This window comes from Saccostrea cucullata, unplaced genomic scaffold, assembly GCF_032062105.1.
Source record: "Saccostrea cucullata isolate Sc308-1 unplaced genomic scaffold, CSIRO_AGI_Scuc_v1 ctg525, whole genome shotgun sequence".
Taxonomy (NCBI): domain Eukaryota; kingdom Metazoa; phylum Mollusca; class Bivalvia; order Ostreida; family Ostreidae; genus Saccostrea; species Saccostrea cuccullata.
The window spans coordinates 374806-387209 of NW_026932767.1; the positions used below are offsets into that span (position 1 = coordinate 374806).

Below are 12404 nucleotides of genomic sequence, written 5' to 3' on the forward strand. Positions count from 1 at the left end.
ACTTTAAAAACCAAAGTCATATTAGACAAATTATCTTACAAATTATCCCCGAAATCAAAAGAGTAACCACAATGATATTAAATCGCATTGACCCAATAGTGGTATTCATGTACCAACGTAAAAGTGAATGGTAAATTGTGTTTGATGGAAAGCGAGGTAACTTCAGCAACAATATCATCTTAAATTAGACGTTGTCAAAAGATAATACCGGGTATATTTTAAATTTAAGTATTAGTTTTAATGCAACGTTGAAATATAATCGATTATATAAATTAGATAACTTTATTACTTACTTCACCATTAATCAAGAAGAAGAGAGTTGAATGAAGGGACGGACCAGAATAAATATTTACAAGACGTTTCTTCAGAACGTAAGGCATAACTTTTGTGTATTATGATTACAGATTTATATTTTTTAATGTTTATTTCGTGGTCAAAAAGTAATCATATGAAATAATGACATAAAAGGTTAATTCTGCACCTCCTATATTACTTTTTTAATAGACATAAAAATTATCCCGTCGCAAAGCATGGGGTTCATGCTTTATACCCATGAATTGTATTATTTTTGGATTTTTTAAAGGTCGACCACTATGATTTTCGTTATATTTTCACATTTTTAATATCACGATGGACGACTCAACTTTATAACTTTCAGAATATTTACATATTTTTTTGTACAAATAAATATCAGAATCTTTTTGTAGGAAGTTGAATTGCAGGAGTTCGACAATTGTATTGAAATCAGCTTCTTTCAAAACAAGACATAATATTTCTGAAGTTCATAGCTCCCCCTTGAATTTCTATTTCTCCGGAACCATAGGCTGTAATTGATCGTATTCTACTTCCGATCATGTCTTTAAAAACTTTTTCGGTAGTCGTAACGACGACATCACACTGTAAGCATGCGCCATTTTTGACAATCGCTATTCCATTTCTTATTGTAAGTGAAATATGAGTATTAGAATCTTTGAACGAGAAATATACACTTGTCCTCACATGACCACAGTCTTCAGGCTTAAAACGTATCTGAAGGGCCCTAAATATTAAATTTATTGGTAACAATTTCACACCATTTTCTCGACTTTTTTGAAGACCAACTGAAGTATCAATTAAACTTGCTTCTTCAAATGCACTTGTTAAATAATAATTCCGTCCGTTAGCACTCTTTTGCCGAGAACCAAGTGACGTAAGAGAGTCGAGTTTTATTTCCGTCGCTTCTCTGTGTCCAGGATTCGTTATCAGAACGTAAGTAGAGAGTTCTAATGCCCATTGAAAATCTTTTGTTCGCAGTGCTTCACGTGCCTGTTCCAAGAGTTTATTGACACCGACTAGTTTAATCATTCTATCCGCCTTTTCTGTTTTTGACAACGGTGATAAGTCCACAGCATCACCACTAAACCAACCTAAGTACGAGGTGAACACTGTTCTGACAGACCATTCGGTAGTACCGTAAAATTCTTGTAAATATGGATGCTCTTTAAGGTTTTTTGGTAATGTCACTTTATTTGCTATATCTGTAGGATCCATTCCCATATTGATGTAGCGTAATGTTTGATCGTGGATATACTGAATTGCGTCACGATACACTGTCAGAACTTCCTGTATGTTTGATTTCCCCACCAGAGGGCGCGTATGACTAGGAACAAGGAATTGTGGGTTGTATTCTATGATAGTATCTATGGACTCCACCCATTGAAGAAGATTTCTATCTGGCGTTCCTCTAATGGCGTATAGATTTGGAAATGCCTTGTACATATCATCTGCACAGAGAAATGCATCCTGTTTTGGTAACCAAACACCAATCTGATCATCCGTTTCACCCGGAATGTGAACAATTGACATTTCAATGCCTGAATGAAAAATAAAAGTTGTTGGTTTTTTAAGAAGAGTGCAATTATCACTTCTATTTCCTAGTATTTGGAATAATTCCAATCATTGATTCATAAATGCAAAATCTTATCTATTTAAAATTATGAAAGGAATAAAAAAATTATGTTATGAAATAATTGGCGAAAATTTGCACCATTTTAGGACAACATGGAGGTCAGAATAAAAATTTAGGTTTAGGACAAAGAAATAAGCTCTTTATAGAGAAACCAGTCCTCACCTGCTAATGTAAGATTAGTAACTCTTTTATGAACAAATTTATTTGGGAAAACCAGTCCAAGCGTAGATTTTCCATCGCCATACTTCAACATTTTTCCAATCCCAGAATTCACTGCATCTGGCAAGAAGACACCAAATTGTCGCATTGCCCGTCGATACCCAGCGGTATTCGTTGTGAACGTTCGTTGAAATTCTTTGTTAATACTTTCATGTGCCCATATATCAGGAGGACTCGATTCTTTTTCGATGAACGCCTTTAAATAAAAAAAACCATGCAAATGAAAATAGTTTGCTTTAAAGAAGTCGTGTATTGTATGTGAAGATTCAGAGAAATAATTAACATGTACACTGTATACACGTTGTTGTTAATGTATGAATAAAGTCAAAGAAATGGTGTGCGATAGATTTATTTTTTAAATATTAATTATTGCAATATTCTTCCTTTCATATTTGGCTTGACTTTTCTTTCCTTCAATTTTAGGTAAACCCCAACTAAGGTTCACTGCTAACACAAGAAAAGGCCCTTTTATTCATTTATTTATTTATTTTTTGCAAGCTCTGTATCAAGTATTTGCTTTACAAGAGCCTTTTATTATGAGCCTTGCTTCCGCTCTGAATCAAAAATGCATGTTATCTTATTGCAAAGTTGCATGCAATTCACCATCATGATAATATAAATGATACTGTAAAATCACACTTGTCATATTTTCGTGGCTTGAGGAAAAATGCTGGTTCATGGGAGGTGCTTAATTATTCTTTTTTCTGAAATTACGTAGTGGACATGGTTTACCAGGTCTCTTCTAGGGCTGTGTATTGAGCCAAAAATTTCGATACGATACGATACAATATTTTTTAAAGCGATATCCGATATATTGAATTCTGAAACAAGTCCATCAGAAAAGGCTTCTAAATCATTTTAATGCATACATTTCATAACAATTAAGTGTTTTATTACCAATTTTAAAGTTCTTGTCTCATAATCTTTAAAAATAACACTTCAATTAAAACTTTTGATGACAGTAAAATCAATATGTTCAAATAAATTTCTCTCTGTATTTTGTAATAATTATAAAAACTCTGTTATTTCCTTAGAATTTACATAATTATTGAAGGTTCTAATTCAAAAAAGTAAAATATAATCCTTGGTGATTGAAATTCCCAGCTTTTAAACAGAATTTGAAGAAAAAATGTCTGTCCGATACGTATTGGAAGTTACTTTTCGATACGATATTTTTCTTAAATATCGATACGTATCGATATATCGATATATTGATACAGCCCTAGTCTCTTCATACCACGACAACAACTAAACTAGACCCCTTCTGAAGTGAGTGATTTTTCAAGATCTTTCTTAAAAATAAACGTTCCTCTTAAAAGCTAGGCAATGAGACACGAGCGTTGAAATAACATAATTACATTATACAGTGTATATAATTATTTAAAACTACAGTAAGACAAAATTTAGTTTAACCTTTGCGCCATACGTATGATCTGCATGGTTGTGTGTGTAAATGATGGCTGCAACAGGCTTCTTCGTTATGTTTCGGAAGGCGGCCATGATCTCCAATGCAGTTTCGTAACTTTCCGTCACATCAACAATCACAATCTCATTTTTTCCCTCTATCATTATAGAATTGGCTAGCGCGTATCCAATGGCCATATACAAACCATCCGTTACCTACAAATTAAATCATCAGAAATCTGATAAAGATCATATTTTAAAGAATTTCGATTATCAAAATTCAAGAATGCTGTTTAAGTCCTTTTGTACAAAAATATGCTACCAAAAGAAAAAGGATTTGAAAAATTTAAATTTATATGTAATAATAAAACTGTTTCTGGGTTAATTTAAAGCCGTAAATCAAAATGCCAAAAAGGCTAGAAAAAGCATACAAATAAAACATAAATAACAATAAACAAACACAAATAAAAATGCAAAATGAAAGAATAAACTACATTCCTTCACTTTCTTCAAAATCATGTTAAATCTTCCTCATATATGTAATTTCTTGATAAAAATGTAGCATTCGAAGCAAAGAGAAATATTTCTTCTTTTGGCATTTAATTCCATGGTTATCAGATGCAATACTATATCTAATTTCAATCTAATGAATAGGATTACCATTTATTTTACTGCATACATGTGTAGTGGTGCATTTTTTTAATGTTGCAAATAAAGTATTATTGTCTTAAACTGTATCAATGACTTAATTTATCTTTTGATATATTTTTACAATTTCTCAGGAAAATATTTTTCTTCCTTTTCAATTTTATTAGTAAAATTAACTAGATAATTGTCAGGGGTGTCGAAATCGTTTCAAGCCTGTAGGCCTAGTTAATAATTCCTTAGAAACTTTACAAGTGTCCTCTACAAAACACAAATTACTATGTTATAATTTAATTTTCTGACAACTCTTCTCAGTGCACGTTTCTTGAGTAAAATAATGCTTTACCAATACTCACTGTAGCTAATATAGATTCTTTAAAATGGGTCTTTAATTACAATGATATGTTTTATTATTTGTTAAGAACGTACACAACCTATGTCATAAAATTGGAATTTACAAGAGCACAAATTATTATTCAGGATATAATCAGTATAAAATCATAGTATACCGTCAGATGTTCTAATACAAAAATAATCATACATTAGCAGGTGGTTTAAAAAATGTTCACTGATTAAAATTCATCCATCCTTTTTTTATTTAATTACATGTATATAGATAAAATATCAAATATATAATTTTTAATTATTTAAGCAAAGTAGCAATCATTATAAGAGAAGAATATTTTTGTAACTCTTAAATTATTTAAAATAAGAAAATAAAGTTCAAAACTACTCTGATGTGTCCTTAAAATAAGGTCAATGAATGTTCAAGATTAGGTATAAAACTTGTATGACCCATCTTACCTGGATGATTTCTGGTCGAGCAAATTCGACAGTATGGTTGTGTAGCTGGTGGTCAACGGCAGCCAACCGCTGGATCCGCTCCTTGTACGAGGGGCCATTGATGGCCGTCCATAATCGGTTACCTAGGTAACCTGTCAACGCTAACAGCAGCACGAAAAATGCAATTTGGGGACCTTCCATTTCAAATATACCCGCAACATTTAATGAACTACTCAGCTGATAAGATCCGTTTTGGTGCTGAAATTATCAATTATTACTTTAATATTCAACAAATATTTATGCGAAGACTATTTATTTGAGTTAAAATTGTAGGTAAAATTAATTTTCACAGGTTAAGGTATAATGTTATTATGAAAAATGTAACTGCAATCATTTATTATAAATTAAACGTTTTCTCATTTATTAAACAAGTTAGGTCAGGTTGTCGTTAAAAGGTGATAATTAAGCTTAAATTAATATCATGCATTTGCTGTTTATAATCAAAAAAATTAATTTCAAATAAATAAATGTAAAACTTACCCATAGGTATATTAGCTTAAAGCGACAAAGTCCGGCATCCTTTCAGTGTTTACACATAACACGATAACGCATCTAAATTACGTAGGTCGGAAAGTGGGCCGCATTCCAAAATGCAAATTTTGTTCCTTGGACGGGGACTGTACTTAATAAGAATATATTTATTTGTTTGCGGTTCGTAGTTTATGTAGATTTTTTCTCGGGGGTTCAAATGACCGTAGAAATTGTATTGTTTTGTTCATTAAACGGTTGCAGGATATTGTTTGAGCTACACTTCATCCGTTTTTATTACTGCCTACATCACAATACCTGCATAAGCGAGCGAAGTGAGGCGGAAATACTTTTTATCATATTTCATTTCGATTTGAGAAATTAAATTGTTGAAAACCCTTAGTAAAGACTGAATTCAAATTTACTATTAAAGAAATATGACACTGGATAAAAATATACCTCAATTGATACATCAGCATGACGCATCAGTTTTGTAATCTGAGGTGGATTTTTGTCTCGACTTTTTAAAAAATGTTTGTAAAGAGTAGGTAACAGTCAGTAAAAATTGTTATATTTCAAAGTTAAAGAAATCGTACATTCTCCCATTGGCTATTTTAACTGTAAGTAAAATTGAGTGAAATAAACCTGATAACTGTAAGTAATGGTGAATAACTAGAACATTATAATTAAGTGTCAAAAAACTTATCAGATAAATAACGAAGTAAGATATATAAAGCGACAGGTTATTTTATTTACCTATATCTTACACAAGCTCAGGTAAACAATCAACAGCGATAAAATGAAATAATCAGGTCACACAGAGACCACAACAAGCTCCAGTGACCTAATCGAACAGGATATCAAAGGGGTAGATCTATTTATATCATTGCGTCAGCGTACTTCTACAATAACGATAACTATTCAAAATTCAGATGTTAGGCTTGATATGTTTCCATCTCTTTTTCAGTTCATTCTTATCTTCATAAAAACAGCAAAAAAGTTAATTTCTCTAATTCATTGGAAAAAATGGAAGGTTTAAGATCATTGTGTATACGTTGTGAGGGGTATACATGTATATATACCATATGTACACTTTAAATTACGGAGATGTACATCCCTGAGTTGATACATGTAAAGTTCTGTCAATACATATACTTATGATAAGTATTTTTCGGTTTAAGCTCGTAAGTAAGCTGGTCTGATCAATGTTCCTGTGTCCCTCAATCTGTAAACTTTCACTTTTTTGTCTTAAGAACCACCAGGCCAATTTTAACCAAAACTAGCACAAAGGATCCTAGGGTACAGGAAATTCTAAATTATGTTATGCAAGATCTAGCCCCTTGCAGGGGGGAGATTATCGAGGGAAAAAAAAACAAAAATAGGAGTGGTTTCTTTAAAAAATTGATTTCGAGAACCACTTGGCTAGAAGAGATGAATTGTTTGTGAAGCTTCCTGAGGTAGTGGGAAATATATACTGTACAACCGACAAGGTAAGGGCACCCTAAAATATTTCATTTTAATTATTTATCTAATTTTTTCCCCAAAATCTACTTCTCAAGAACTATTGTTCCAGAAACTGTAAAGTTTTCTGAAATTGTCTAGAGTTCAATAAAAAAAAATCATTCCCCAGTCGTTGAGAGAAGCAGCAAAATTTTGCATTGAAAAACGTAAATACGCGATAATACAAATATATAAATTCATTATATTATCTATATCAGACATTGAATTTAAAAAGAAATTAAAATGAAAAGCAATGTTGGTCTTCAATGACTGTTCGAAAAATTTCAACCGACTCAAAAATCATGTCTCATCAATGGTGATGTATTTCACCCTCCTACATGCAGCAAAGTTATGTAGACATGTGACTTAAATATGTAAACATGTATAATAAATACGTTAATATGCAAGTTGCCAATCTCTTTAGAGAATCTAATTTTAATAGTGGTGAAATTACTTACGCACACCAGTATACATCATAATACTGGCATCATACAAACAAGATGTGACAGAATTATGTTGACATGATACTTATTAAGTTAACATGATGGATACTGGTAATTGGGTAATTGTGTACATGCAACTTTTCAATGTAACAATGCAAGATGTTGATGTTTATATGTATGCGAGTTAATTAAATAATTATGTCAACATAATGTATATTGTAAATGTATAAGTAGAAATGCAACTTATTTTCTTGCATGTTGACATACATATTTTGCATGTTAAAATATAATTTGTATGTTGACATGAATAAGTCGTGGCATAAAAAAGTCGCATGTTGACATAAATATTTTGCATGTTTAAATAAATAAATCGAATGTCAACATCCATGTAATTATGTTCCATCTTTTTTTGTATGATGTTGTATACTGGCGTTAGTAAGTAAGTTTACCAAAATTAAAATTCGGTTCTCTAAAAGGGTTGGTAACTTGCATGTCAACATTATTTTTATGCATGTAGACATATGTTAAAATGTAACATAATTATGTAGACTTGTGATTTATTTTTGTCAACATGCAAGATAATTTTGTTTACATGCAACGTATGTCAACATGCGACTTATTTGTGTCATCGTGCAAGTTATAGTTTCAACATGCAAGATAATACTATAATAAGTTGCATGTCACCATACATATCTCACATGTTGACATAATTAACTCGCTAGTTAATTTAACTACCCTCTTCGCTCACATTGGAGCATAAGTTCAACACGAGACTTCACCACTCAGCTTTCATCTGGTTTTCGGTCCGTTCTGGCCCCCATAAACATAAGAGGAGCAGAGCGGACTGAAAACCCTAGTCTAGCGACGATGCTTAGCTCTCTTCTTGGTTACAGTCTGCCTCTCACGAAGTCAGGTGAAGGTCTCTCAGTTCACCCTCGACTGTCTTACGCCAGGTTGTTTTTGGTCTTCTCTTAGGACTTTTTCCTGATGATGTCCCTCTGACAATTCGAAATTCTGGTATTCTCCATTCTAAGGAAGTGTCCTAGTCATCTTAATCTCGATTATAATATTATTGTAATTAACTCGCATTAACATAATTATCCTGCATGTTGCCATAAATAACTTGCATGTTTATGTAATTATCTGACATGTTTTAATAAATATGTTGTATATGAATATAATCCCGTTCCATGATATCAAACAAATGCGTTAGTAAGTAAGTTTACAAACATTCAATGAAAGAGATGGAGATAACGAACAGTATTCAAGATCAAAAGTCCATAAAATGAGTTTCTCAGAAGAGACTAGTAACTTGAATGTAAACATTACATTATTCTTTTGCCTGTGTACATACATGTAAAAAGTTACATGTGAGTTTCATCTCAACACGATTTATCTTGCTTGTATAGGATAGAACTTTTACACAATATTTTTTTAAAAAACCATGTATAAAATTAAGAATATAAGCTGGAACCACATTTCAACACCTGTAATTTTTAAGTCACTATAATATATTATAGGAAAGCGTTTCTTGGGAACAGCAAACCTCTGTGTCATCCATATACATGTGTAGGGTAAGTGCATGATAACATAATACTTTAAGTTAGTAATGATAGATATTATACTATTATAGAATAATTAGTATTTACAAAAATTAATAATTGGAAGACTTCGATGACCAACTACCTTTAAGCGAACAACTGCTATGTTTCTGTATAATTGCATGAGACCTGTGTTAAATTCAACTGTTAATCTTCATCATTTTAAACAATGCTTTGCTCAATGGCCCTTTACGTTTATATACGCAATGTACTCTAAAGAGCTTTAACTTCCTGTTTTTTTTCTTTTGCAGAAAGAGTAATCTTCCTTAGATCAGTACTTAATGAAAGTATTAGAATTTATAGTGTATTAATGCATTACTTAAGTTTCTATCTAATTCTATTTGTCAAATTAAGATGCTTTAATTGAACACATTATATGCAAGTATTTTCCAGTGTTAAGTAAGAAACTGTATTATTCATCAATTTTAAATGCTTTGTTGTCTTTTTCAAAACATTTTTCTTGGGTGTAAACGTCTGAAAAATTGTAACTTTTGTTGAAAATGAAATACATGTACATGTATAGATCAACTCTATAACTATAATTCTATAACTCTATACATTACCCTTATGCAGTTTACATGTAATTATCCAAATGTACAATAACGTTCTTTTAATATTGTAAAGAGGTTCTGTAAGCTTACAAATTCAATTTTGTTTTATTCTAAGTCATCAAAGTATGTTGATCCTTAATATTCTTACCTTCACCTTTCCCCCAAATGGAATACATATTTTAACTTAGCATTTATCAGAATTACCATTACTAATTCAATTATTGGCTAAGATTAAAGATACAAGAAACGAGCATACCGACTTTTTTTTTAAAATAAATTCTTCTGGAAGCGTGCATATTATCCATACTACTGTATCATGAATTATATATAAACAATGCAACATTACGTAGTTAAGTCAATAATTTAATTTGAATTCTTCGTTGCACCTGCCCATGACACCTGCTGCATACCGTCAGACATGGACGATAAGAATTTGATAGAAATTCTAGGTACCTGTCACAGAAGTTTTTACTATGGAAACATACATGATTCTTGTTAACACATTTTTTACTTTACTTTTTGTGAACTTTTCCCTGGAACAATGTATATTCACAGGTAAATATTTGATACGTTTTTCAATTTTTCATTTGTAAAATTCAGCATACTTTCCACTTTATCATTAATGATAGGTATACATATATATGGTGCTACTTCAACTAAGTTCTTAATAAACGGCTTAATTTTGTTTTTAAGCTTTAAGTTCTCAATTAAAAGTAATTTAATTGTACTTTTTAAGTTATTTATATTATAATTAGTAATGTAACTTCATTAAAATTATTCCAGGAAAAATTAATAGACAAAATGATGATAATACATGTAAAAAATAAAATGCTGCTATTTCATGTTCTCTTTTCAAATCCAACCATTTGAAGACAAGTGTGTTTCCGTTATCGATAAAGGAAGATACTATAGAGGAAAAGTCTCACTGACAAATAAAGCAGAAACCTGTCTAAACTGGGACAGCCATGATTATGACGTCACTCCAAAACAGTACCCGGATGAAGGATTAGAGAACAATTACTGTAGAAATCCTTTAGGTAGTGGCAACAAACCGTGGTGTTATACAAAGCTGAACCACACATCTAACGACTACTGGGGGTATTGCGACATTCCTGCTTGTGGTAAAAATATTTCTGTATCTACATGCATAATGTATGTTTACGATGTTCATTCGCTTTTTGCTCTCTTTAATATGAAATTTAGCATGTATAAATAAAGGAAATTCACATCATAAAGCAAGACAGAATATTAGATGTTACTTAACTTTCACGCAGTGTGTAGAAGCATCTGTTTGTAGTGAATAAAGCAAAAATTAACCATACATTTAGTTTGTGTGAATATATTGCAAATAATAAGCCTTTTTTCTTTGGAGTTAAAGTATTAAAAGTTAAAGGAAAATGTTAAAATATTCAGAAAAGATTTTTTATTCGTTTCCAGATCCCTGCTACTTCAGAGGAATACAGTTTAAACAAGAAGACGCCTTCCATGATGGTTGTTCGCAATGTATCTGTTTAGCTGACGGGTTTCACTGTTATCGGTAAGTCTTGGTGGCCAGAAGATCCAATTCCAAAACATTAAACGACTAAGAAAAAAATGTGGATACCTGTGTTATTCTTTTATTTTATTTAGATATAAAAGATAATACATGAAATAGTCTTGAAGAATAGGGAAAGTTTAGACGAATTTTCTTAAGGTATTCTCTGAAAATATTCGCGAAAATCTCTTTGAAAGAGGGTCGAATAATATATTCCTCCAAAATATTGCTATGGAATCTTTATGATGCTAAAGATTTTTGTATATATCAAATATATTTTGCTTTAAGTATTTCAACTTACACTCAAGGAGAGATTCGGTTCATATTTGTGAAATGTTCACACATACAAGGAAGGAGACAATACCACTAAGTGATAACGCCATTTCAGTTTAAATTGATCGTCTTTTTAATGGCAAGGACTCGAAAATTGGAAGAGTAAAAAATTACAGAAACTTATCTTGCCATTTTTTCTACAGCAAATAAATCAAAGATTTTTTTTCTATGCTGCTCTTTGCCAAAAATATAGTCCCTTTTAAATTTTCAACCCGATAAACTAATTCTTTCTCATGTTTAATATTGGTAAGAGGGAGAAAATGTTATCCTGTAAAATTTCTCATACCTCAAAATAAAGGATACTAATACAAATATACTTCAGTATTTTAATAGGTTAGATGCTAAACAAGAGTGACAACTTTACTGTATGACTTTGCACGGATTTTGACTGTTGTAGTATCTTCTTTTACATCATTGTACACCGATGTGTGACATAATTGAAAACAAGCTGAATATCAATCACAGAAATAAAAGATACGTGTACTCCTTGAAACATATTCTTTTTACTATAATTAATCAATGATAATTTTGTAGTTGTCGAGATGACCCTCCTCCAGCCAATGGAACAGACCTAGCTTGTTACATTAAAGAAAATCCCAGAGCTAAATATCCAGCCTGCTGCAAGAGAACGGTCTGCCATGGCAGGGATGCAGATTTTAACTTCGAAGAGTTCACAAAGTTCCTTAAACAAAAACTTCACATTTAACATAGTGAAGTTTGAAAAAAAAATTAGAAAATCATGCAATTCTGGATTTTCAGTTACATTAGACAAAATGATTGCCTTATATTATTTAATTCTTGTGACAAATGTCTTTTAAGATACTATCGACCAGTCTGGTATAGATATTCTTTCATTTTACCAACTTCACTAAAGTAGACAAAATTAGATGGAAATTAATAAAATTCTGCTTATTG

General features: G+C 31.4%; 2 protein-coding genes across 2 annotated transcripts; one reads left to right on the forward strand and one right to left on the reverse strand.

Moving 5' to 3' along the window:
- Window positions 1–633: 633 nt before the first annotated feature.
- On the reverse strand, window positions 634–5998 carry LOC134236098 (linear primary-alkylsulfatase-like). The gene is made up of 5 exons (XM_062718279.1): window positions 5540–5998; window positions 5021–5257; window positions 3581–3787; window positions 2111–2363; window positions 634–1853 (listed from the first exon to the last, which is right to left on the reverse strand). The coding sequence occupies exons 2-5, from the start codon at window positions 5198–5200 to the stop codon at window positions 745–747; spliced, it is 1749 nt and encodes a 582-aa protein (XP_062574263.1). The 5' UTR covers window positions 5201–5257; window positions 5540–5998; the 3' UTR covers window positions 634–744.
- A 3975-nt stretch (window positions 5999–9973) lies between these two features.
- LOC134236099 (hepatocyte growth factor-like protein) lies at window positions 9974–12195 on the forward strand. Its single transcript, XM_062718280.1, has 4 exons — window positions 9974–10177; window positions 10495–10743; window positions 11060–11159; window positions 12024–12195. The coding sequence occupies exons 1-4, from the start codon at window positions 10096–10098 to the stop codon at window positions 12193–12195; spliced, it is 603 nt and encodes a 200-aa protein (XP_062574264.1). The 5' UTR covers window positions 9974–10095.
- Window positions 12196–12404: the final 209 nt, after the last annotated feature.

Bases quoted from the DNA above. Each gene is read 5' to 3' on its own strand.
- LOC134236099 (XM_062718280.1), top strand. From the start codon at position 10,096: ATGGAAACATACATGATTCTTGTTAACACATTTTTTACTTTACTTTTT. The intron at 10,178-10,494 runs GTAAATATTTGA...AACCATTTGAAG, and splicing joins GGAACAATGTATATTCACAG to ACAAGTGTGTTTCCGTTATC. The intron at 11,160-12,023 runs GTAAGTCTTGGT...ATAATTTTGTAG, and splicing joins GACGGGTTTCACTGTTATCG to TTGTCGAGATGACCCTCCTC.
- LOC134236098 (XM_062718279.1), bottom strand. From the start codon at position 5,200: ATGGAAGGTCCCCAAATTGCATTTTTCGTGCTGCTGTTAGCGTTGACA. The intron at 3,788-5,020 runs GTAAGATGGGTC...TTTAATTTGTAG, and splicing joins CTCGACCAGAAATCATCCAG to GTAACGGATGGTTTGTATAT. The intron at 2,364-3,580 runs GTTAAACTAAAT...TTTTATTTAAAG, and splicing joins ATCATACGTATGGCGCAAAG to GCGTTCATCGAAAAAGAATC.